General features: G+C 47.5%; 1 protein-coding gene across 2 annotated transcripts in view; it reads right to left on the reverse strand.

The window, feature by feature from the left end:
• The window catches only part of kcnq3 (potassium voltage-gated channel, KQT-like subfamily, member 3), an 83,516-nt gene extending 64,801 nt beyond the window's left edge, over nucleotides 1-18,715 (reverse strand). For both annotated transcript variants that reach the window (XR_013077872.1, XM_076744952.1), the window contains exons 1-2: nucleotides 18,435-18,715; nucleotides 17,385-17,829 (exon numbers count right to left, since the gene is read on the reverse strand). Coding sequence is in view for 1 of the 2 variants with exons in the window: in XM_076744952.1 (XP_076601067.1) it covers nucleotides 17,385-17,698 (314 nt within the window). In the remaining variant the exon portion in view is untranslated. The remainder of the gene's footprint in view (nucleotides 1-17,384; nucleotides 17,830-18,434) is intronic.
• Between the last annotated feature and the right edge of the window lie 8,337 nt (nucleotides 18,716-27,052).

A 27,052-nucleotide genomic window follows, 5' to 3' on the forward strand; every position in this document is an offset into this window, starting at 1 on the left:
AATGTCGAACGACACCATGAAGATGCCTTGGAAGAAGACTCCGGCTGGTCTGGGTCTGTTCCTGGGGAGGGGAAGATGGCGGCCATCGCAGCTGAGCTGTGGCTAAAACACAGCGAGGGCGCGTTTCATTCCTTCTTCCTGAGCTGACTGAGCGATGGCGCTGGCGGTGACGGATCTGCAGGGATGCCGGGCTCAGTCACGTGCACTCTGACAGACAGTTTTTTGGTTCGTCGATGCAAACATTTCCACTGCACATGAAAACAGGTTGAACAGCTCAGCTGCTATTTCTGGATTTCTGACACTTCCTGCACACGAACACAGAACAAATCAGAGGTGTTCCGGCGTTCCATCGGCAGCTGCCGAACACGCTGTCGTTCACCTTCGCCGTGGTTTTCTCGCTCTTCCTCTTTTCATACAGCACAAACATCATTTCTGATTAAACCCACACAGCAGGGAGGCGACTCTGAGCCTTCCAGCGTTTGCATCATGTATCCTGAGGCCGGCGGCACCCCGAGGCCGTCCTGACCCACTTTCTCCAAAAACACAGCATTAGAGCGAGGCAGCGGGTCTGTGGCAGCGCCTCCATCTTCCTCCGCTCATACACTCATCTATTAAATATAGCCCCAGATACTTATTTATTTATCTATCTCAATGCTTATTTACTCAGGAAATCCTGTTGAGATTCAAAAGCTGTTTTCGACGCTTGCGTGAGGCGTTCACGGTGTGAACTCATCCATTTCATACGTTCAGTGTTTGAGCGTCGGTTTAAACCACAGACTTTGAGTGTTTTGACGCTGAGTGTTTTGGTTTGATGCATCCCCTGCAGATGATTCATGGACCTTATTTTGAGATGAAGATTCTCATTCGTCCCCATTCAAAACGCCATCATTTGGAAAAAGGATCGTCCTCAGTTGGTCTTATTTAGTGGGAAATTCTGCCAAAACTTTGTCGACTTTGCTCTGATTCATTTTCATAAGAGACAAGATGAGTTTTAGTGGGAGATACAGAAATAAACAACAATAAATCTCAGTGTATGAAGTGAAATGAATCTAATCTCACTGGCAGTCTGACGAGGACGGCGCTCATCGGCGCCCCCTGGCTGCTCTGTGCCGTAAAGCGATCAGGCGCCTTAACGTATCAGAGTGCGAAGCAGCTCCAGGGCTCTTCTCAGCGGTGCTTTCTTTTGTTTGCTGTATCAATATTTCTGACCTAACGTGACGGCGGTTTGTCCGTGCTGCTCACCGCTCTGTCAGATGACTCCGCTCTGCGGGCTAAATCTGTCCACCAACCACACACCGAGCTGCAGATCTGCTGCTCTCCATGACTCGCTGGTTCAAATCCACAGAGGCTCTGACTCATCCCTCAGCATTACGGGGAGCGGGGGGGTGGAGGACAGGATTTGTAATTGTCTCCAGCTTGTCCAGTTTAACTTCATTTCCATTGCAGCAGGCGGCACTTTGCCAAACTTACTGCCACCCATTGAAAACCAGCAACAGGAACTGATTTACTGTCGCTGTTTATCTGCAGCAGGACTACTGGACGGCGTCCGCTTTCATTATATCACGATGAAAATATCATTTATGGAAACAGGAGTGTCCATTTCACGTGTTGTCGCCCCATAATTAAGCAATATAAGTGTCCTCTATAAGACACTGCAGCTTCTTATAAGCTGGGACATGCTTATTAATGCTACAAGCTGTGGAGTCATGAAAGAGCACCGTCGCAGTTGGTGGAGCCGTTAAACCATCACAGAAGAAGAGACGCGGCGAGATGATGTCATTGTTTGATTCCTGCATTTCCATTCAGGTTCATTCTACGAGCAAATTAAAACGATGAAGACCTCAGTGTGTCGTCATCATTTAGGTCATTTATGGAGCCAAAATATCAAACGTTCTCTGGTTCCAGCCTCTCAAAGACGAGCATCTTCTATTTGACACGCTGTGCTTTGAACATCTATATGTCATAAATCACTCATCATCAGCTGGAGCCTCCACGTGTCGCGCTGGCAGTCCAGCTGGATCGAGGAGTTCACCTCTAACCTCAGTCCGCCATGATGCTGCTTTCAAGTGCAACAAAAAAGTGACTTCCCAAACAGCATCAGGCAACATTCACCGGCTGTCTGCGTGTTGTTTTAAGCGTCACGTTAGAGGAAGTGAAGGAGGCCGGAGGACTCTGAGAGTCACTGACATGCAGATTCAGACGGGACTGAAATTACAGACGGTAATGATTCCACAGGCCGACTCCCCCTCAGCTCCGATCCCCCTGCGGGGCGTTAACTCCCCGCCTCACCCCCAAAGCCTCCTCACTGACACACTGAGAGCATGTCGAACACACACACACACACACACTGGTTTAGCACCCGCGGCGGAGAAAGGGATTGTGGGATTGGAGAGGGGGTTTCCCTTTACAAAGGCCAGATCTCCTTTCTCCTCCCGGTAAGATCATCCCCCTCAGGGTCCGACTGCTCCACCTGCACCATCGATCCCAGTCTGTGAGCACGAGTGTCAGATGAACCAGTCAGTGATGGTGGTGATCAGAGACGTTACTGGGAGTGTGTGTGTGTGTGTGTGTGTGTGTGTGTGTGTGTGTGTGTGTGTGTGTGCGTGCGTGCGTGCGCGCGCGCGCGTGCGTGCGTGCGTGCGTGCGTGTGTGTGTGCGTGTGTGTTTTAGATATCACATTAACCAGCAGCTGCAATGAAAATGAGTTTCATCATTACTGCAACTGCTAACGACTCTGAAACCGTTTCTACTTTTAATCCTGTGTGGAATTTTACACGCTGATCAGTACCTTGACCTACATATTCATACTTTCATATACATATGAAAGCTCTGTTCATTGATTTACAACGATGGTCTGACACATCCAGAGACATTAAAGGGACAGAAATGACAGTCTGAAGCATGGAGAAAGCTCTGACAGCTGACTGGCTCTCATCGTCCCACCTGAAGCTTCCCGTTGATGCTGACACGTCTTTGAATTCAGCTGCATCACAACGTGAATCAGTGCTGATAAAAACAACCGAGGCCGCTGATTTGTCAAGATCAGGGTCACTCCCTCGAGTCATAAGTTGATTTCATAGAAATGAAGTGCAGAACGAGCAGCTTCCTGGTAGGAAGGAAACCGATGTGAAGCTCGCAGCGTGTTTGTAAAAGGTGTGTTTCCAAAGGTTCTCTGTGTTCAGGTCATTTTCATACTTGAGGACAAAACGCACAATGCCCAGAGAGGAAAAGTGGGAATGTTTTTTATCTTATCTTAGGTTTATCTTATCTTATCTCTGAACTCATTGAGCTCACATGTTCTGCTGCTGCTGAAACGTTCAGACTGAAGGCTGACCGCTGCGACTGGACCACACATCAGCGGACGGCGTGATGCCGAGGCCGGCGGTCCGGGCCGTGTTCACGGACGCTTCAGCAGGACGCTGATGGGCTTGGTACCAAATGTCAATACTCAGTATATACTCAGCATATTTCTGCATGCGGCCGTCTGTTTGCTCAGCCTCCTTCACTCATAACATTCACTGATGACATTAGAGAGATTTGTCGAGCTGTTTGCGCTGGACTCAGGCCAGCAGTGAGGGCCAGAGCCCACGTCTAACATCATCCATTACCAAAGGCCTTAAAACTCTGAGCAGATACAAACCCAGTGAGGATCATAACAATAAAGCTATGAGCAATGTTTCATCGTTGATGAGACTTGGTGAACTCACTTATTACTCTGTTTCCCAGCATCGATCCTTTGAGCCGTAAAGCTCGTTGGACTCTGAGATGAACGAGCTGAGACATCATCGTTAGCCACCTGCTAAAAAGCAGCTGTGCCGCTCCACCCAATCACTGCAGCAGGTTATAAAGCTGAAATACTTCTGCTCATCTGGTCAGTGCTGGGATCAACTGAGGCCTTAAAACAAACTTGTCTCCTTTCCTGGCAGTAATTACTGCCACTGCTCCATCTAACAGGAGACTCTGGTCATTCTGAATCCCCCCAGAGGGAAACCAATGATTAAAAACGCCAACGACATTATTCTGCTTCAGAGAGGATCACAGCTGCTCAGGCCTGGTCACACCAGCAGGAACAGCAGCAGCAGCTCACACATATCTGCATTGATCTGTCACACAGAGTCTGCCTTCTGAACTTCGACACGAAAAACTTCATCCTGAAAGAAGAGCCGGAGAGTCCAGAACTGAGGATGCTATCAGATTAGCTCTGTCGCAACATTCACTTTCAATGATGATAATAAGAAACATTATTGTACAGCAAAAACGGTTCTGTTTGCAGCGTTTAACGCCCCTGCGGGCAGTCTGTGCTTGCTTGTGTCTCACATGGAAAACACACTGTTGTACAAACCGTTAACACATTTTAGTAACGTCAAAAAGGTCAAAAACGTTGGGACGCTGAGCATTAAACAAGCCTTTAAGGACGAGAGTTCACACAATGTCACTTAGTGATTTAGCAAATCCAGAAACTCAACGTTAGATTCCACAAACACACCGTCTGCATGTGGAAATGACGTCTGCGAGATGTGCCCTGACAGCACATTAAGCTGGAGCTGTAAAACTGCACATTTATGATGAGGAGGAGGATGAAGTTCTTCCTCCAGCTCACTGACTCATACCTGAAGATTACAACACTCTGCTGCAGGTTAACCTGACGTAAACCAAACCCGACGGCTTCATCCGTAAGCAGGCTGAGGCGAGCGGCCTCGGGGGACGTCGGCGGTTGGAGCCTCTGGGCGCCGTGAACATTACGGCCGTCTGGGTGTGGAGGAGGAGGAGGAGGAGGAGGAGGAGGAGGAAGAGGAGGTAGAGAGGAAGAAAACACGGAGGAGAGGATGGACAGAGCAGAGGAGGAAATGCACAAACACTGATAACAGCAGCACAATTGAATTTGTTTTGGTGTTTGGGGCAATTGTGCTGAACGGAGCGCATCCCCACGGTCACGGGAACGCCGGATCATCTGGACTAATGTGGATCAGGAAGGCTCGTGCACTGAATCATCGATGAAACCAGCGATTGCCAAGCGTGACGCAAACATGAAACAGAAGACGAGGAGTGACACGACGGCTTCAAACAAACGTTATCAGGCTGGAATCTGATCCGTCCTCTGGTCTGAGGGACGTCCAGGCAGGCGCAGAGGAAGGCGTGTCTGATGTTCCTTCAGATGCTTCATCACAGCAACACGCTCGTCATTAGCAGCTGCTAAGTCCTCTGATAGCGCGGCCCGTTCCTGAGAGGTCATTTATGTTGATTGTTGAGATCATTATGTTACCATTTACATGAGAGTGTAACAACAGCTTCAGTTCATTATGAGACTGCAACGCGTCCTTCTGCCCAAACCGTCGAGTTACAAACATGGAAGCAAAGAAGTGTCATTAATGCTTTGAGAGCTTGTGAAATGGTGTCAGGTTCCGTCCATCCACCGCACCTCCTCTCCTCTTCCTCGCTCTTTCTGCTCGTTCTTTTCTGCTGTGGCAGGTCGTCGTAGTGCAGGTAATCAATGGGAACACTGGGATGGTTCCACAGAGAAACAGCCACAGTTCAAACTGACAACAATCACAGTAACACCAAATCTTCTGCTCCCACATCTGAACCTCACTGAACTTGGTCATGTTTTGTCATTCCTGTATTTCTTTCTGAGGTATTTTTGTTACATATTTGCAAATATCAGCTTGTTTGCAGTAGATTAATCCTCCTCTACTTAAAAACTCACTGCCTTTCAGAGCAATAATGGTGCACTTCTGTAGAAGGTCTTCCTGCAGCCCCCACTGAAAAACAGCTTCATTATATCACCTGTGAAGTCGTGATCCACCGTCATGAAAGCCATTTGTCTGCAGAGATAAGAGCTTTTTGTAATATCCCGTCCACTCATCAGGACAGGACGAGTCCCAGCAGAGCGGAGGAACCTTTAGACTCAACGCATAAAAACCTGGTTAATCACCTTCATCGATTCAGCGATAAAATACATTGAATCACACTCGATTTCTTATCAAATACACGAGCAGCAGTGTGTGTAGGCAGCATGAGACGTGAACAAAAGGCAGAGAGAAACTGAGAGATGTCCCCTTAAATCAGGCGTCTGAAGTTTGGTGTTTTCAGTCACATCCAGGATCTGGCAGCAGACAGTAACTTCCTCGCAGCGGCGGCGGCGGCGGCGTCACCTCGGCTCAGCGCCAGCTCAGTGGGAGCGACTCCTAAATGAACAGGTAACTTCAGACACTGTCCAAGCAACTGCGTGCTCACTGTGCACCAGCCAAACTGTTCCTGGAGCAGCACAAACACGTTTCCAGACGGGCTGAAGGATGTTGTCCATCGACCCCTTCGCGGCGAGTCATTCAGCACTAATCTGTAATCTGTGCAGCCAATCAGTGAAAGAGACGGACAGCAGTCACGCTCATTGATAACAAGTTCATCCCACGTTGAGGCTGATTTTGGTTCACCCTGGATTTTCTTTACAGTGGTGCAGAGGTGTCATGTGACCGACAAGCCCTCCATCACTCTTCTCCTCGCTGTTCTTCTCGGTTTGTCGTTAACAGTTAATTGAGAGTGAATCTCAGGCTCCATCTGTCCATAAGCTGCTGAATCTCCCACTGATGCAACGTTTGCACAAGAAACATGTCGTTACGCTCAATGACCACAACCACAGAGTCCATTAGGAACCCTGAAGTGAATCCACGACGGGTTAACACGAACAGACCGTTAGGCCACAGCCTGTGTGTGTTAACGGCGTTTTGTTTGGATCTGTGTGAAACAGGAAACCCAGTTCATCTAAGACTCACATGCAGTCAGTCCTTTCTACTTTCTACTGTGGCTTCAGTGAAAATTCTGAACATTTGAACCAAAACAAACGTTTGCTCTGCCTAAAGACTCCGTTTGACCTGAATGTCCAACCTCCATCAGCTCTGTCCAGGTTTTGTCCTCAGCATCAACGTCTGGCTTTGCTCCCTTGGCTGAAACTGAAAGTGAGACAGAAAAGCTTTTCCATCCGCTGTTCAATGGAAACGCTCCTAAACACCCAGCTGACTGCCACTTCCTGCCACAGTCACACACGAGAAGCTGAACAGGCACATAAAGCAAGAGAAAGCAAAGGTTAAGCTCGTTAATTAGCAAGTTTTACATCATTACTTCAGCACGTTAGGTAGCTAAAATAAGTCAACGCTGACTTTCAGTTTCGACTTCCGTGAAAACCTTCTGGTTACTTCTCTTGGTGTCAGACTCAGACTTCCTGCTGAGACTCTCTTACACATGGAGTTACAGTGGTGTGTCCTGCTGATGGTGAGGCATCGAGCCCCGCTGGTTTATTCAGGAAGCATCTGCACGAGCCTGCTTGAAGCCAAAAGATTCACAGAAACTCTGCCACATCCTCAGGGATACATGTCATTCACCATCTGAGCGTAAGAGTTCCAGCAGAAAGTCATCAGGTTTGCATGGGAGTCAGTCAAACACATGATTTACAGGGAAGAAGTGCAGCTGTGATCGACGAATCGAGGCTACCTGAGTTTAAACGCACCACATTTAATTAAAACCAGCGGTGCCAAGGTCTGAACAGACGGGAGGAGGAGGAGGAGGAGGAGGAGGAGGAGGAGGAGGAGGAGGAGGAGGGCGCTTCTCCTCAAAACTCCCAAACACAGGCTGTGAGAGAAAGTGGTGAGTCTACAAAAACGTGTTTCAGGAAGGACAGAACAACTTACGCAGCCTTTTCTGCAGTTTTTGGGATCAACCGTCAGCTTCTGAACAACGAGCTGAGACGTGAGGCCGGAACCGACGAAGATTCACTGACATCACGTCTGACCTTTCAGCGCACAGATTAAAGATAATCACCAAAACTGCACTCATGTTATTTTCTCCAGGGCAGAGGAGAAGTGAGCTTTAAGACTCAGTTTACCCCTCGCACTCAGCTGTTTTCCCCGCCGCCGTGCGCCGCGGCCACATGACCGTGGCCCTGTGAAATCTGCAGAGTGCTATTTAGAGTCACTAACTGCTAATGAGCGCTTACAGCCCCTAATGAGCCGCACACATCGCTTCCTCTCTCTAACTCCACCATGTCAGCTTCACCCTGCTTCTGTTTGATCCGCTCAGTCTGACCAACGAGCCGTTAAAGCGCACCTTCACCTGTCACACATGCCAGATTAAATCTGACCTTTACTGGTCCCACTGGATTCAGTCTCTTTCCATCAGAGGAGAACCAGTTGTCAAACAATGGACGTCAACAAGGCCACAGCAGAGCTATGAGACCACCCTGAACATGGTCGTCCAAGGCTTAGGATGAGTACCCCCCCCCCCCCCCCCCGTCCAACACATCCTGCCGCCATGACGGAAGGAAAACATGGCGACCAACAGCTAGCTGCCACAACGTTTCTGCTAGTTGATATTTGCTTAAAGTTCCATATGATCATTGAGATTTTCATGAACTCAAAGTCCATTCTTATACTATTTATTATGTTCACTCTTCTAAAGCCGTATTGGAGTCGGATTAAATTACCAATCAAATCAAAGCCAAAAATCAAAGACGCTTTGGAGGACAGAAGCCTTAAAAGACCGACAGACAACAGGATCTGTCATGAAGGAGGTTTGCTGAGTGTCAGTGGGCCACTGAGGCTGTTTGCAAGCTATAGCACATTTCTTCAAGCTGCAAGGACGTCTCAGGCTTGTTTGTTGATTTATTAAGTCCATTTTCACCCAATTTCCTCGTGAAATGACAAAACTATTGAAACCAAGGACAGAACAAGGACTCATCGGCAGGGGAAGCACAGATCTTCGCCTCTGGAGCCGACATGGCCGTTTTCACAGGTAACAACACGTCCGCCCTGCCCGTGGATATCTGCTGAATGCATAATGTGTTGTTCTGAGGAAGAAAGGGAGACAGCGGCCGCGTCTGGAGAGACAGATGTGACATTAAAGTGTGACATTAATCTCACTCAGCCTCCATTCAGACGGTAATTTGCTGAGGTTTGAGGTAATTATGTGCACGCTGTGTTCTACAAGGCAAAACAGCTTTTTGTCGTCTCAGCAAAACCACAGAAGACTGAGTGAACCGGAAACTCGTCAGCTGTCTTTTGTTTCATTCTGACATCAATCAGAAAGATTTTTAATTCGGTTCTGCCGAGAAAGAGGAGAAGAGAGCAGAACTGAGGCGCTACAACACACAAAGAGCAGCAAGTCGAAGGAAGCGAACGTTTGCTTTGTCGATAATCTGAATGGTGTCTGGTGCTCTGCTCGGCCTCGTGATGAGGTCGCCGTCCATGGTGACGGTCCACGTCAGACCCTGAAGTTCCCTCCAGCAGCTTTCATGTTAAAGCATTTTTCCGGCCTGTAGCGTCTTACTGAAACGACACATACAGCTGCAGCGTCGCATCAGATGGAAACGTCTGAACGTCCTGAAGGAAAATCACACCTGAATTCTACTTTTTGAAGAATGTGCCATGTACACTATACGCTACGTTTGTCACCTTCAAGTATACTTAAGTGTACTCGAGTAATCCTTGGGTACCACTTGAGTAATACTTGAGTGTACTTGAAGTGTAAATAGTATGCTAAACAACTTCACTATCACCAATGTGTTGGAAATATACCCAAAACACTTCAAATGAAGTGAATTAAAAGTACATTTTAATTAAGCATGCTGATCGTGTACTACCAAGGATTTATATTTCTAATCAAGTAAACTACTTTTTGTGGCATGTTTAAAAACTAAAAACTGGGATTTAAACTGTGATTCAGTTGATATGTGAAGTAAAAATACTCTTTGTGGTTAGAAGTTCAGACCCAGCGTCCTCTGTACTGAACATCAAATACTTCACTTGAATCTGTCCTGGTTTCTGTTAAACAGCAGAACAAGAAGTGGAGTCAGAGCCTTCGTCACCTCTTAAACATCCGTTCATACACATGCAGAGCTTGTGTTCTTAAACTGGGCTTAATGTCAACGCTGATAACAAAACAAACCTGATGAACTCTCTCTCACTGTGTGGGCACGTTCACAGATCCCAGACAGAAACCTGATGAGTACAATGTTCATGACACTGAGTGTCTGAAGTTGTGATAACCAGGATTAAACTGTGTGAAGTCCCCCCATCACAGAACTCAACAGAAACATCAGTCAGATAAAGACAAACTCTGACGGGAAAAAAGCCACAAAAAGAGAAACTGGACACGACTTCTGATCTCAGATCTGTGTTTGAAGTGTGTCCCTGAACACCGTCCTGGTGTAGAGACGGGGGGGGGGGGGGGGGGGCAAGTTTTAACAAGATGTCAATGCATGTCTGACATAAATCCAGAGAGCCTGGGGGGCCGCAGGCGGGCCTGTGATCCTTCACAGTGACGTGAAACTCTGACAACGGCGAACCACAGCTGCTGTCTTCTGCTGAGAACAACAACATCAACATTCTGGGGCGAGAGAGCACCACATGACTGTCAGAGAGAGAGAGAGAGAGAGAGAGAGAGAGAGAGAGAGATGGGAATCACACAGCCGTGCATTGTGGGAAGGCGCCTCCTGTCAGGCCTGTCTGGACGCCAGCACGAGGACAAGGTTCACCGCTGATCTGCCACCCAAACTGCTGATGCCGAACGTCTCGCGTTTCCCTCGCTCACTCGCTCGCTCGCCCTCTCTCTCTCCCTGCTTTCACACATGCTCACTCTACCTGACTCTCAGCCTCCACTGCAGATCTGATTTCACTCTCCACTGGGTTGTTATGGTAACCAACATTTTGGTACAACAGTACTTGAGCCCTGTAACGGACGCTTGAATGTGATACCTCTGCTACCTGAAAATCCTGCAGTGTCACCTCCAGGGGGCGCACACGTGCACAATGGGTCCAGTGATGGTTGCATTGGTTACTGTGGGTTTAACGTTCAGAGACAGACCAGGCTCTGTCCCAGATGCAGCTCAAAAACACAAGTTTGGCTGTGCGACTCATACAATTTGTCGAAACAGGAAAAAACTTCATTTAAAATCACATCTCAGCCTTTAACGGACGTCGTTTCCCATAAAGCCCGGAGGCGCTGCAGTTCAAACCGGACAGAGCGGTTCGTAGGCAGCAGAGGTTGCAGCCTCAAAGCTGAGAAGAGGTCACGCATTAGGAAGAAACCTGAGCAGCCGACACAGGACTGACTTCAAAAGCCTCGTCTGAGAGCGCTGACGGCTGACGGCTTCTGTGCTCTGACATTCAAAGTTACACAGCGGGCGATTCAGGAGCTTTCAGTGCTGGTGAAGATACAGAGAGCTCGTGTCAAGCTCTGCACAGCTCTCTCTCAATCCTCTTTTCACTTCGTTGAAATTAAACTCACTCTGCCCGGGACCCCCTGAAACCTCCTCCGGGGCCGCCGGCGTTTCCTGAACCCACGAGGGGATTAAAGTGATCCGGTCACGCAGCCGATATCGCAAACCCCGCGGGACAGAAAGGACTGCCGGCTGCAGTCCAGTCATTTGGGTTATCAGCCAAACAGCCGCTCGTGCTGTTAAAAAGACATTTTGACCTGCAGAATCGGTTCTGCTCCAGAAAAAGGAAAACGAAGGAGCCTGAATTACTCTGGAGCTCTACATTTCTAACTTTGCGAGCTTGAGATGCATCTTTACTTTTGTCTTGCTGATTTGTTGAGTCCTGCTGAGAATCGTCCTGTCAAAAATGAGACCGAAAAACCCGAATTTTCACGTTAACTTTGGTTTAAATAAAGCTCGCAGCTGTTGCTTTAACACATTCGATTTTACAGTTTTTTCTGGTATTCTGACAATATGACATCTCTCTCCACCTCTTCATAGATCTGTTTTTCTTCTTCCTTTATCTCAGTCCATCCATCTGCTTCTGCTCTTTAATCCCGTCCCACTTGCCTCTCCTTCCTATACATGTGTCACGCTGAAGTGCTGCCTATGCATCACAATCTGTGGGTGAAGAGCGTGAGTAACTCTTCTCCTGCTGTCAACACAAACCACTGAAGTGCCCTTGAGCAAGACGCTTCACACCCGAAGAGCTCCGGTAAAGCCGAGAGGCGTTTAATGCTGCAGCAGATGTGTGGCGTCGACGTCTGTCGCAGATTTAATTAAGAAATTATTATTTAGATTTTAGAAGTTCTGCATGAATACTGTTAATGAGTATGATTTTAAAGGCTCAGTACATTTCCATCAACCTCCAGAGGGATCTCACAGCAGATCGTTGATCTTTGTTTCATGTAGCAGCTAACATATTAAAGATTTTGGGGCATTTCTGCTTTATTTTGATGGTAACAGCTGAAGACAGACAGGACACGCAGGGAGAGGCAGGACATGCAGCACAGGGCCTGTAATTGAAGCCGGGCCACTGTAGTCAGGACCTTAAAACACGGCACAGGCTCTGCCAGGCGCCCCCACATTAATATTTTGGGGGGGTTAGGGCCTGTTGCCTCGACCTCAGACCTCCCATAAAGCTACAAGCTACAAGCTTTGCTTCATTTCCTTCCGAAGCGACGTTGTTTTCAGTACAGTGTTCCCTGGTTCTGTTTTCTGACATGTTTAAATGTCTCCGGTCATAATGTCGGCTGAAAATAACTCCAGAGTTCATGTCAAAATAGGCTTTTTCTCTGATGTCCGCCATCTTTCTCGCTCCTCCGATTCGATGAATTAAGAGCTTAGTTTAACCAAACCAGAGCTGGTGATGATTGTCGGAGCTGAGAACGAAGAATTAGGAAGGTTTTGTTGAGTTTTATTTCGTTTCTGTCAGTTTGAACGAAGTGTGTTTTACGATGATAAAATCACTCTTTCTGTGAATGGAGTCTGGTGGTTTTGGTGACGGTGATAGAACAGGATCTTACAAAGGTCTGTCTCTGTGTGGATCCTCTCCATGATGCTGTCAGACACGATCTGAGCTGCCAGAGGCAAAAACAAACACTTCAGTGGACGAACATTGACGTCTGGAGGGATTACACTGAAGGCCGAATTTCAGTTTCAGAAATCGGTGTTTCCATGAATCACTTTCCATGAATAAGTTCCATAAACACAGATGATATTTCACTGGACGCTGAGTTCTTCCAGGACATGCAGACGGCACCAACAGAAACTCAGGCTGAAATCTATTTGGTTTGGTCCCTTTACTTGTCTTGTGTATCCTTCGATATCATCCATCTAAAACACCACAAACTGTAAATCTTTGTCTTTGTCTTTACTTGTACCCCCATATAATATATAATATACATGGAAATAAAACTAAGATAAATGTGGGTGAAGTCATGATGTTGAACTTCTCCTTCTCGATAGTCTTTCATTTCTTTATACGCTGCTGCTGATCAATAAAACACATCCTCTGCTGCCTTCATGAAATATATGAGGAATAATCCATAAAAAAACTTCACATTTAGGCTTCTTATTTTTATGTACACACACTGAACACACTGAACCTGGATAGAAAGGGAATTTATTTACTCTATTATTCTACTCTAACTCCATCTACTTATTTAAAGATGATGGAAGAGCAACAGAAAAAGAACTCAAAGCCTCAACAAATAAAACGGAAACCATCTACATGGTTGAGAAAAAGGTTTGTTTCGAGGTGAACTGACCCTTTAATTAAAAGTTCAGTGATTTGGTGATGGAATAAATGTGTCCTGCATTAAAGTAACCTGATCAACAGCAGGTGCAGGAAACAGACACGCTATCGGACCTCGTGTTACCCCGCAGCTGATGTCATCTCTTTACTCGATGACATCACACGTGAGACGGACACCTGTGTTTTCATTCGTCACTTCCTGTGTACCGAGAAGATTTCACACCAAGCGCAGCAGCAGAAGTGAAGGCTGATTTTGTCATGTAATTTCATGCTCAGCGCCGCTCTGACACCAGCAGCCCATATGGAGCGGCCATATTGGAAGTTGCATATGTTGTGCTGCAGAGAAACGAGGGCGCCGTCAGCCGACACGAGACACGCGATGAGCTGAAGGATGAGTCAGTCTGATCAGAAAGCGTTTTCCTCTCTCGTCTCTGACTTAATGAGCCCAGAAGAAGGAAAACAAACTGCTGTGTCGGTCAGCAGGTGATAAGAAAGGAACCTGGTGAAGTTTGTCCTGAGTTCAGACTCGCAGGCAGAACTAACCAGGAATAACCAGGAAGACACAATAAAAACCAAGTCTGTCCAATCCAGAACAAAATGACCACCAGAACGTGAGACACTGAGGATTTAATGAGAGCAAAGCAAGTTCCTTTAATTTTAAACCAAAACGTTCACTTTAAATTAGATTAGATTAAAACAGTCAGCAGTCAATAGGAGCAGTCATACAGACACCTTAGAGCGGGGGCGGGCAGTGACGTCAACGAACGGGAGGGTACGGTCACCGTCAAGTCGCTGTGAAGCTGCGGTCGGTCTGAAAAAACTACTGAAAAACTGAGCCAGCTTCACTTCAGCCTGACAACGAAGTAGCTCAAGCAAGGAATCAAATAAAAGAAGCAGGCTAGTTAGCTAGCTAGTTAACGCTACCGGTAACAGTCGAGGTAAAATTAAGTTCAGTACATCAGTTAGCTAGCATAAGCTAACTAGTTAATTAGCTACTGCTAGATAACATCAGTTAGCTAATGCTAGCTAGCTAACTGATGTTATCGATCGGTTACCGGTTAACGCTACTGGTTACCGGTCGAGGTAATGTCAACAAACGGGAGGATACAGCTTAGCTAGCAAAGCATCCGACTCCCTCGCGCGCTCTTGATCAGATAACTTCTTGTACTGCTCCTCATGTTCGGTCACGTAGAGGCGATTCAAACTGTAATCCTTGAACACAGCGACCTGTGGACCACAAACTGAGCTCACGGCTTTAACTTTGACTTCTGTACACAAATATTTAGCCTCCACGTCTTGTTGAAAACGCGGCATTCAGTATCAACTTTTCTTTTTGTGGTGTGAGCTGACAGTTTGAGGGCTAGCTGGCAGCATCACTTGTAGCTGTTCACCCACGCGTGTTCGTCCTTACATAATTTTTTTTTTTTTTTAAAACAGCACACTTTTCAAAATAAAAGCGCCACAGTTGTATTGGGTGCACAGCATAAATACTTTTCATTTATGTTCTAATTTACGATTGACCTCACACGGCCGGACAGGGATGCCCTAAGAGTCGGATGTGGCCGTAAAATGCCCAGCTCTGCCTTAGAGGGAAGCCCTGCCTGACAAGACAAGTTTTGGGGGGAAACGCCCTTTTCACCACAGCTAGGAAGTTCACCTGTGCAGATACAGTCAACATCCACACCAAGCTGTTAAAACTCTGTCAGTGTGTGAAAAAGTGTCCACAGCAGGGTCTCTGGTAAAGACGTCCGTCCACACTGAAACACCTGAACAGCAGAAAAATGCTTCATCCGCTCTCTGTCCTCTTTTCAGTCTGCAAACAACAAAACCGCAGCAACAAACTCAAATCACACGTGTTCAGACTCAAAAGACTAAAACTTCTGTTGTGATTACAGCGATTTTCATTTAAAATGAGTGATCAGGAGGAAGGTTACAGCTGACAGAGGACTGTCTTAACAGCCAGTATTTTATGATTGAAGCCCACAGACTGCTGTGCTGTGACAAAAACAGTGGCTTCATGAGGACAAACATGATTCTGAGGTTGTTCTTTTATGCAGAAAACTACTGTGATCAATACAACTGGCAAAGAACTGGAGGATGGATTCATTCCTGGAGATGGAGCGGCTGAGGGGTGACACACGAGTTCATGTTGATGGTGTAAAATGCCAGAAAAGGTTTGAGACCCACTGCTGCAGATGAGTTTGCATCTCTGCCAGCTACAAAACCAACGTTAGGAACAAGAGTGAATTTTGAGACGTCTGAGCTCGGGGAAACAAACAAACTATCGACTGTCGTTTTGGCGACAGACAGAGCAAACAGCAGAATCACTGCAGCTGCCGAGTGAAATGAAAGCCGTCAGCGCTGAAGGAGGAAAAGGTCGACGGTCACGAGCTACAGGCCGAGAATATTCACCACAGACACAGACCGAGCGTCCAATCAGACCTCTGACGACACCAGTTTGGCCCAGTCTGACGCCAAAGCACGTAACAGAGACGCCGATCCACTAGAGGGCAGTGTGTCAGCGCCGAGGTCTGCTTCGCCCGGAAACCGTGAAAAGGAAACGTGTGTATGATGGCGATAACGACGGGAACAAAGGGCAAACTTCATCTAAAGAGCGACAGAGTCGGTGATGGGAAGCACAGGACGTTCACACTGCAGCTCGACTCCAGCCTACATTTCCCATAATGCAACTGGTCTTTCATCAGAGCCTCCCTGCCTGGTAAACAGCCACATCTTTCAAACGCCATCACTCCAGAGCAGATGCTAACTGTGATAAATTTGCCGTCTCCTAGTCCAAACCAAGATAACCCTGATGACATCATCATGACATCATCAGGGTTATTTTCTCAGACCTGGCAAAACTCCTGTTTACTGAAGACGTCATGCAGCTGTTTTGAGAGGCTGAGGAGGACCAACCGTGACTGTGAACGCTTTCATCCATTTCCTGTTCACCAAACAGAAAGTGAAGGTGATCAAACACAACAACTCTGGGCTGACGACATGTTTCCACACCTGTTTGTTAGAGTCCCAACGACAGGACAGGTGCCTCGCTCAGTGTTTGAACGCTGACAGAGTTATGAGGTTTCATCGTGGTTCATCAGAAGTTTAACTCCAAAAGCTATTTTCTCTGATGTCACAGTGAACTGAGTGTCTTTGGGTTTTGAACTGTCGATCAGACGAGAAATGATTTTTTGATGTGTTCCAGCTCTCCAACACTTTGACTTCCACAATTATTGAACTATCAAATCATAAAATCAGCGCTGCAGCGAAGTGTGACCCAACACTAACTGCACATCAAACATCTGGATGAAACACCAGCTGAGGATGTTGATCAGAGCTAAAGGAATCTAAATCCATGCAGATCTGCTGTGAAGTGAGCGCAGCGGCCACACCGGTCCAGGCTTTGGTAACCTGCTTCAACACTGACCGAACAGCACGTTTCACAGCCATCTGCTGCAGCTCTGCTTATGTAAGTTTGGTGGGTTGAAGTGCTTTGACACTTTAGGAAGCAAAATCATTGACGTTACAACTTGTCTGTCCATTTCCAGGAGAAACTCGACAGCTGGAACCTCAACTGAGACTAAAAGACAAGTGAAATGTGAAGGAGAGCAGGAGCTGCAGTGACACAGTGGAGGAAACTCCTCATTTCTCACGGTGATATTAGATTACAGCCTCACTGGATTCCACATCAGTGCAGCTCAAGCTTTCATTAATAGACTGAAAATTGCTGCAACAAAGTGAGTAACTCGTTCCAGACAGACTGTGCAACACTGAGCCTTTGCCTCCCTGCAGGCGGAGGAGGCTCCACTCCTCAGCTGCTCATTTCATCTGAAAACACCTTCATCAGCCTCAAGCTGTGGAAACGCTGTTTCATGTACTCACACGAACGCGTGGTACAGCAGCGCCCATCCTCTCGGCCTCTCCAGCGCGTCGTAGATCAGGTTCTGGATCCTCCTCTTGCGGATGTTATTCCTCTTGGCCGGCCGGGTGTAGTTCAGGGGGGTCTTGGCCAGCAGCCCGATGCCGATGCCCTGAGAGCCCCGCTTGAAGTCATCCCGGCCCGCACCCACCAGCAGCAGGGCGCCATCCTTGTCCGCTCCCCCGCTGCCTTGGTCCAGTAAGTCCCCGGGAGGAGCGCCGGAGGTCTTCTTATGCTCCTCCGAGCCGCTAGCGACGGTCCTGGACCGGAGCCCCATGGTCAGTGCTGGATGCCCGGTGTGGGCAGCATGCCATGATCCGGGCGCTGGATCCGGAGACACCCCCTCCTCAGCCGCGGGTCATTTAAGGATGTGGTCTCCGGCGCGAAGGGAGGTGCTCAGCAATCTGTCTGGAAAACAGAGAAGAGGAGGAGGGATGGAGGAGTGATGGAGGGAGGAGGAGCGGAGTAAAGAGAAAGAAGAGAGCGATACAGCCTTTATTTTGGGAAACCATCGGAATCTGGTGGACCTCCGTTTGGGCGCACGGAGCGCAAACAGAACGCACAGGAACCCCACGCCCTCCGTGGAAAATCCACCAGAGGAGCGTTCCTGCGGCCCCACACGGGGGCTGAGACCAGCACAAAGTCGGATAAAGTCACTGTCGGGCGCCGAAGACGCGTTTTCAGTCTCACAGAGATTTTACGCGACAGGAGGCGATAAACACCTGCTTCCTGGAGCCTGTCAATCAATCAGTCAATTTAAAATCCAAACGGACATCAAGCAACAATTGCCCACTTGCCAAACACCCCTCTCCTCCTCCAGAACACACACACACACACACACACACACACACACACACACACACACACACAGAGACACACACACACACACACACACACACACACACTGGAGAGACAAAGACCTGGCATCAAGCTGCATCCCCTCACACACAAACACACCACACAGGGGAAAAAAAAAAAAAAAAACGGCTCCCAGCAGCCGCACCGAGCCCTACCGGCAGCGGCTCCCGTGCATGGCTCGTGTCTCCGGGGCTCCCAGCCTCCATCCACCTGCAGAGGAAGCGGCGCTGAGGCGGCGGAGGAGGAGGAGGAGGAGGAAGAGGAAGAGGAAGAGGAGGAGGAGGAGGGTGGAGACGGAGGATGGAGAGCAGAGATGCAGCGTGAAGGAGGTCGATACTAAAACTGAGACGGAGGAGAAACGGGAGAGGGAGAGGAGCAGGCTTTCATCAGCAGCAACGCAGGCGCGACGTGCGCGCACACTCACACACACACGAAAGTGTGCACGCGCAGAAAGACACCGTGCACCTTGATGTAAATTATGCATGTAAACACAGACAGATGTGGGCGGACGCGCGCACGAGAACTTCATATGCACAGTCATGCACACGTGTACGCGCTTGTTGGTATTTGCATAAAGACGCACGCGCACACACGAACAGTGACAACAGGAAAATCACCTGTTCTGCAGACAGACTGAGTCACTCTCACTCACGCAGCAACATGGAGGCAGCTGATGGAGAGGAGGATCATTTCAGCACGTCAGACACTTAAGAACAGCTGTCTGATGATTGGAGTGCCGTGAAACACACAGTACTCACAGGAAAGTACCCCAGAACTGCACATGAATAAATGTACTTTCACACTCACAGCTCAGTGTTTTCATCACCCGGACACACCGAATCACTCCGCGGCTTCCATGAGTAAAACGTGTGTGTATCAGAGGAGGATGCAGCTCTGTGAGATCATCGCAAACTTTAACAAATCACGATTAAAGAGTCTAATTAAACAACGACACTTAGCGGCCTCTGGAGGCCGAAGAGGTCATTGCAGCCACAGTGTGACGGGCTGAATGAAAGAAAGATGAAAACATGAAAGATGACGGGGTGATTGAAATGCTCAGGTTTCATTCTCTGAGGAGCAGGAACGTGATGTGTCCGCGCTCACATCCTCGCTTCAGCATCCAGCAGACAAAGGCAGTGATGAATGTAACTGAGTACATTCAAGTACTGTACTGAAGTACACATTTAAGGTACTTCCATTTATGCTACTCTATACTTCTACTCCACCACATCTCAGAGGCAAAGACTTTACTTTTTCCTCCACTACATTCGTCTGACAGCTTCAGTTACTGGTTACTTTTCAGATTCCTTCCTGTCCGGTGAAAAGCTCGTATCTCCAGACGTGTTGAGTGTTTGTGCTGAACTGAAGGATGAAGAGTTCCTTCATGTCTTCTTCAGCTCAGTGAACTCTTTAAAAAGCCTCTTGGATCAGCTGAAAACGCATCGTCACAAAGCTGAAAACAGCCTGTTTCTCTGAGCTCCTCAAACTTTTTGGAGATACGTGGTTCTTACAGGACGGCAGTAAAATGAGCAGTAATATTAATCCACACAGCAGATACAAAACACTGACAGGGAGCATTTTACTGCAACTGGAGTACTTAAACTCGTCATGCTTTGATACATTAATAATATATGATAATATATGGAATAATAACAATAATATGTACATACTTGTACTTAAATAAGGTTTAGAATTCAGGACTTTTACCTGTAGTGGAGTATTCACAGTGTATTAGTACTTTTACTGAAGGACCTGAATACTTCTTCCATCACTGACCAAACACACTGAACAGTAACACAGAAACAGGGTTCATGTAAGCATCCTGTGCCGTCGGTTCAGTTCACCTTCATCGTGCTTCATGTCAGGAAACACTTAAAGTCGCCATCTGAAGAAAAACACAGTAATTCAACGAGTAAACGTACACAAAGTTACAAAGAGTGAAGTGCATCATAATCAGTGTCAGACAGCTAGCATGGTTAGCTTGATTGATGCTAAAGGAGAAGGAGGTTTAAAGATGGCGGCGTGAGAGCGTCGGACGAAGATGAAAGGTGTTTGTGTCAGATCAACATGGCCGACACAACGCCAGTCAAACTGCTGGGGAGCTGTTGCTATGGCAACACAACCTCAGAATATTCTGAAGTCTTTGCTGAAAACATCAGACATCGTGTCCTGATGGATGAAAGATGGTTTTGTGTTGACACACAAACCACTTCAAACAGTAACTTCAGCAGGAAACTCGCTGCGAAGGCACCGAGCTGTGCGCCCTTCATCGACCCCAAGAGTCAAAGAACATGTCTGAGACGGAAGAACGTCCAAGTTTTACTGAATAACTCCTAAAAAACGGCTTTTCTAGTGTGAGGCTGAGCTTCAGTACCAACAAAACATCCTGTTTCCAAACGCAGTCACATGCTTCTTCTCAACTGGGCAACAAACTGCTCCTAAGCTCCTGCTCCGTGGTCCAGGTCCTGGTCCTGGTCCTGGTCCCGGTCCTGGTGACACCACACAGTACAGGTGGACCTACGTCACCTGTGGAAGGTATGAAAGTATGACGAAGAACTCCACATTAACAAAAGTGTCCAATCAGTGTCTCCACAACACAAACTGCTGCCAACAGCCTGAGGTGCAAAGAAAGTACAAGTACTCAAGTACTGCACTTGGGTGCAATTTTGAGGTACTTTATACTTCTCCTTCATACATTTCACAAGGAAATCTTGTACTTTTACTCGGACAGCTATGAGTTACTTTACAGATGAAGATTTTACAGATGAAACAGAACGTGGCGCCGTGCTGTGGATCAAACTGTCCAGCCGCCGCTCAGACGCTCCACCTCCACAAACCGTCACATGAAGTTCAGCTCATGAGGTTTTACATCGAAAAGGTCAAATGAAAACACTGGTTGGTTAAATCTTCGATGTTTTCCTCTAATTCAGATGAATCCAGAAGGTGTTAGAACTTTACTCAAAGCTGAAATAAACCCTGACTGAAAAGACTTCAGTGAGGCACTGGGAGCTTTTCTTCATGGTGGCAGATCTCCACCAGCATCAGCCTGAACCAGACGTGTCCAAGGAGCACATTCAGACCCCACATCACTCACTCACACACACACATACACACACACACACACTCACTCTCACACACACACACACACACACACACACACACACACACACACACACACACACACACACATAGCCTAACAGGATTTGAGGAACAGAACAGAGGCATCTTAAAATAGATTGATTGCGCGTCTCGGTGGCCTTTAGTATTTCTACTTAATCGTTGGCGGTCGGAGGATTTGACTAATTACTGGATGTAAGACGGCAGAAGGAGTCTGTAATTGAAAAGGCAATAATTTGACTGCAGCCGTCTGCAGCTCTGCAGCTTGGCGGCGGCTCGGAGTCCGTTCACGCGGGCGAGCAGGACTGAGCTGCTCATTAAGATCGGCTGATAAAATCCGTCCTGATGCTCTTTCTCTGCAGCTTCCAGCCTCATCGCACCGTCTCATGAACGGGCTTGAAACAGGCTGTTTGCAGTGATGTTTAGAGCTCTGCAACATTCAAGACCATTCGGGGGGGGGGGGGGTCAGCCTGTGTTCATCTTCCTTTTCTTCATCGGTTCTGTTGTTTCATGCATCTCGTTTGATAATTTTAGCTCCTCTTCCTCTTAAAAAAGTGCTTCGTATGAGTGTTTTCTGATCTGTGTCTTAGTTCCAGTTTGGTTCAGTTTCAGCAGCTAAAAACTTTGAACTCTGTTGAATCAGTCAGAGTTTTTTTTTTTTAAATCACTGTACATACAGGCTGTCGCTCAGCACAGAGCAAAGGAGGCGTATGCAGAAGAATCTCACTGTAGTCCAGAGAGAAGTATGGAATGAAGCCACGCTGGCAGCTCTGAGAGGCTGCTTGAAGCTAATGCTAACATCAACATGCTAACATGGTCACCATCTTATTTTAGCTCTTCCTCTGGTTTCTCTAATTACTTTACATAAACAGCGCCTTCACTCCTCTTTCAAACCACCTGTCCTCTCTGTCCAAAATATGTACGTTGCTGTCGTCCGATGAGAGTCCCTCGTCTTTCAGGTGCAGGTGAACCGCTGGGCTGACCTGAGGAGTTGGCCCTCCTGCGTTCGTCGTGTTTGTTTAACGGCTGTTTGGTTTCACAGTCTGTGCCGTCCTCACTGCACGATGCCAGTCCAGGGTTTCAAACCTGCAACCTCCTGAGCCGCAGTCCTGCCTCTGAGACTCACTCAGACAGCGTGAGACATTTAAGCAGGAGCAGATTGATCAAGCTCGATTGATAGAGCACTCTGTGTGTCAATATGTGGGTGTAAAGTGATTGGTGACGGACGAGGCTGCGATCAATACTCGTGTCCATGAATGGAATCAAATTCATCATCCGTGTAATTTGACTGGCTGAGAGGGCCACGCCGTGCCCCAGCAGCATCTGACCTGCAGGCAAGACCAGAACTCTGAATCCTGCAGGTCACCAGCGCTGCGGAAAAACCTTCTGTCCACTCGCTCCAACTCGACCTCCAACCTCAACGACCAAACAGGTCGATATCCAGAGAGTGACAGGCGTACCGCACCTTCGCCGGCACATGGCTAACGCCGTGAAATGTCGCAGTTCGCTTTGGTTTAGACAACAAAACGACTTGGTTAGGTTTACGAAAACATCACGGTTTGGGTTAAAGTCACGTACTTTTTGTAAGTTTAGCGCGTGATGTTAAAATAAGTTGGCTTTGGGGACGTGAACAGCAGCCTCCAAGTGAAAGTCCAGTGTTTGTTTGAACCATCCATCAGCTCCACCTTCCTCCACATGTGGACTCTCTTGTTCTTTATACTACGTCACCTGACTTCCTGCTTTGCTCCCGTCAGAAGTACGACGACCACTAGAGGTCCCCGCCTAACAATAAACCTAAATGTTTGATATGCAGCAAGCAGCGCGCTCAGGCGAACTGAAGGGCTGTTTTTCTGGTGACGACAGGCCGTTTGTGCTGCTCACACTGACGTTCGACATTCAGCAGCATCACATTTCGTCTTTTCTGATGGAGAAAATAAATGACGCTCTGCTCACAGGAGGCTGCTGAGCCAATTTGAGACTTCCAATCTTTGGCTTTGGGGTAATTTACACCAGCAGCCTTCCACACAGACGGTAACTCATGTCTGATGTCAGGCCGGCTTCCTCCAGAGCTGCTCATCACACAGAACCACTGCATCACTCTGAAGACAGCGTGGTTGTAAAAGACTTCACTTAGTTCACAGTGGCTCCTTTTATTTCTGCCAGGAATTAGCCAGATCCCAGTTTAAGAGCTCAAGGTTAAAGGATCCAGAATGTATATATGTTTGCTTTTAAAAGTGCTGCATAAACAAAGTTTATTTGTATTATTATTGTTTTTTCTGCCTTTGAATGAGAGAAAAACAAGAAACTTTTGAATAAACTGTCACATATTTTAAAAAAATCAGCTGGATTTGAAAGGAAACAGTTCATTATGTCGTATTCAAGACTTGTGACGACCTCTGAGGTCTGAAATGAAGAGTGTTTCCTTATTCTGACTGACAGACAGACAGACAGACAGACAGACAGACAGTCAGACAGACAGACAGACTGACAGACAGACAGACAGACAGACAGTCAGACAGACAGACAGTCAGACAGACAGACAGACAGACAGACAGACAGTCAGACAGACAGACAGACAGACAGACAGACAGGTTTCCTGTGGAGTCGAAGGGTCTTGGTCAGAGTTCCAGCTGGTGAATAATTGGAGGTGTTACAGGTGATATATCTCGCAGACAGAAGTGAAGACAATGAGAAAAACAAATCATCATTTCATTTATCCAGGAGGTGCTGCTGAGCACAGCTGGGAGCTTCCCAGTTCAACCAGCTGCCTGACACTGGGCTGAAACGCAGCGAGCGGATGGTTTGTGACTGGCTGGGCTGTTTTTAGAGGTATGTTTTAGGTTAGCAGGGCCACCAGCTGGACTCTCTGCTCTCACACTTTGAGGGAAAGAGATTCAGTTTCAACAAGACGAGCAGAAAAAAGAATCCCTGACATCAGCACTTCGTCTCAGCGAGAGCGTCTTCAGACCTGTGGTTCATGTTACACGATGGCTCCTCAGCCTCCAGAGCTCAGCACTTTCCCCGAGACCAGCGCTAATAAACATGAGCATGAGATCAGCTGATTCCTCCTTCCTGTCGAAAACACCATCGCTGCTGAGGAAACATCACATTTTAGCCTCTTTTAGCTCCTCCTTTTGGTTTTGTGGCACATTTTCTGTTTGGGTTCAGTCTCAGAGTGTGTGTGTGTGTGTGTGTGTGTGTGTGCGCACCTTCCAGCAGAAAGATGAGGGCTCGAGGAGTTTGTTGGCTTATAGTCCTTTTGGAGAATCTCTGTCAACAGACGCTGCGTCACTCAGTCACAGGACAACGTGGCGTCAGCTCGTCCTCAGCAGGAAAACAGGCGCTCAGTGAAAGCAGAGTCATGTTTACGGTTCCTGTCAGGCTGCGACCTCCAGCGGCTGTGGCAATGATGACGAGAGCAAAGGAGGAAGTCAGGTGACGTAAAGAGCAAGAAAGTCCACATGTGGAGGAAGGCGTGGTGGACGATGCTCAAAGAAACACAGGACGGCTGTTCATGTCCCGTGTGAACCCCAAAGCTAACGTTTTAACTCCTGTCATGTGCTAATTTTAACCCAAACCGCCATCTTTACCTGAACTGATCAAAGTAGTTTTGGTGCCTAAACCAAAGCAAACAGTGACCGTTTCATAATGTTAACCAGGCGACGACGAAGGTGCACTTTGTTTCATGAACAGTCATAGATGAGGTTTTAGAAATGGACCTGCTCAGCGTGTCTGTACGAGGACGTGCTGCGTGTTTCAGTCTTTCAGAGAAAAACAAACCTTGGCGAGTCGACCTCCACATCGCCAGCTGTCGACTCTCTTCGGGTTAGTTGCTTCATTAAAGCTCCTGGATAACCGGTCTGATGAAGCTGGTTCTCACCTCTCTGTGGGTTCCAGCTATAAGAGGAGGAGGCGGGTTGTTAACCGCTGTGTTAGAAACCACATGATCACAACCATGACTGAAGGACTGAGGTGAGATAAAGCATTCAGGTGATGCCTTCCTGCAGGAAACATCAGTTACAGCAACAACTAAAAGTAATATTCAAGAGGAGAGTTTCCCCCTTTGAGCATCACCTCCTGTGTGTCCATACAGTCACCTGTTGGTGAAGGTGGAGGCGTTAAAGTGCTGGCTAACCTTCAGGAACACGTGAGGCCGTTCTGTGACTCGGCCTCTGGAGACGCTCGCTGACTTAAAGCCGTCATGAATCAAGCTGCTCATCTGCAGCCGCATGAAAAATGAGTCCAGCCGTCGGCTCCCGGAGGATCGAGCTGCTGCTGAACAGTTCAGCAGATACGACGACTCAGCATAAATGCTAAAATAAAGCAAATCAATCTCCCCGATGGGCGTGAATCACCACGTGACCGCTCCGAGTGGAGGCAGGTGGCTGACGTTCCGCAACATCTGGGGGAGTGTTTCAACCACAGGGTCCTGAGGCCATCATTACTATGATGAAACCAGGAAATACACCGCACCCACATGACAGTCCAGTGTCGCTGTGGTCGTCCAGAGCTGCAAATCAGAAGCCAGAAAGAAGCTGCAGATAGATGTTGTCTTCTTCACTGTGATGTTTTCATCCACGCGCGGTGCAAACGCAGGCACTTCTGGAGCAGCTGATCAATTGATTATTGATTGTGTGAACAGCAGAGTTGTAATGGACTCAGCGACGAGGGGTCACATGAAAGGTCGCTCAGCGAGCAGCTTTTACCATTTGTTTATTTTAAAAGCATGTTTGGGATCCGGGGGGTTGCTGGTTTTGAAGAGTGGGGTCTGAAACACCTGCACGATGTATCACATGACCTGCAGTGCATCCAATCTCTTTCCAAATGAAACGAAAGGCGAGCACTGACAGTGGGGGCGCAGTCTGAACGGGTGGCTTTCAGTTTGTCTTTGATTTCATTTGAGGGCCCAAATTCGGAGTGTGTAAGTGGTGGAAAGTAACTAAGTAAATGTACTTACAATTACTTCACTTACTTTACTTAAACATTTCCACTTCCTGGTACTTCCTGGTACCTTTGTTCAGCTACGATAGGAGTATTTTTTACTCCACGGTGTAGATTCTAAAGCTTTAGTTCCTTTGCTGATTCAGATGATCAAATAAAATATAATGAACTAATAAATGAGGCCAAATCTGAGGAGTGCTTTACTGCCTCACAGCAGCCGATTTCAGACAGAAATCTCTACTGTGTGGACGGACAGGTGTGAGGCGAAAGGGACAGGTGCATGCCGGTGTCTTCACATTAAGACAGGAAGTTGGCTGCAGTAGTTTGGAGGCTGATCTGGCTGCTCAGCAGCTCACTCAGCAGCGGCTCACAGCTCATAGAAGAGATGGAGGTACTTTAAAACTAATAATTACTTCTTCTCTGAGTCATGACTCCATCAAATCTATTTTTAGACTCAGAGACTTATGTTATCAGAGGATATTTTTATCTTTGAGGTCCATCATGAATAAAGTCCATAAAAACACTGAGAAGTCATAGAAGAGATGTTACTGCAGAACCTGCCTGAGAATCGTCACGTTTTTCAGTTTTCTTCAGTGTCACAGTGGTCCAGAGGCAGTGATCTGTGCGTCAGTGGACAAACTGCAAACAGGACCCACAAACAGCTCATTCAGCTTATTTAACGGAGCCACTTTCTGAAAAAAAAAAGAAAGGGGGG

This window comes from Chaetodon auriga, chromosome 12 (genome assembly GCF_051107435.1).
Source record: "Chaetodon auriga isolate fChaAug3 chromosome 12, fChaAug3.hap1, whole genome shotgun sequence".
NCBI classification, from domain to species: domain Eukaryota; kingdom Metazoa; phylum Chordata; class Actinopteri; order Chaetodontiformes; family Chaetodontidae; genus Chaetodon; species Chaetodon auriga.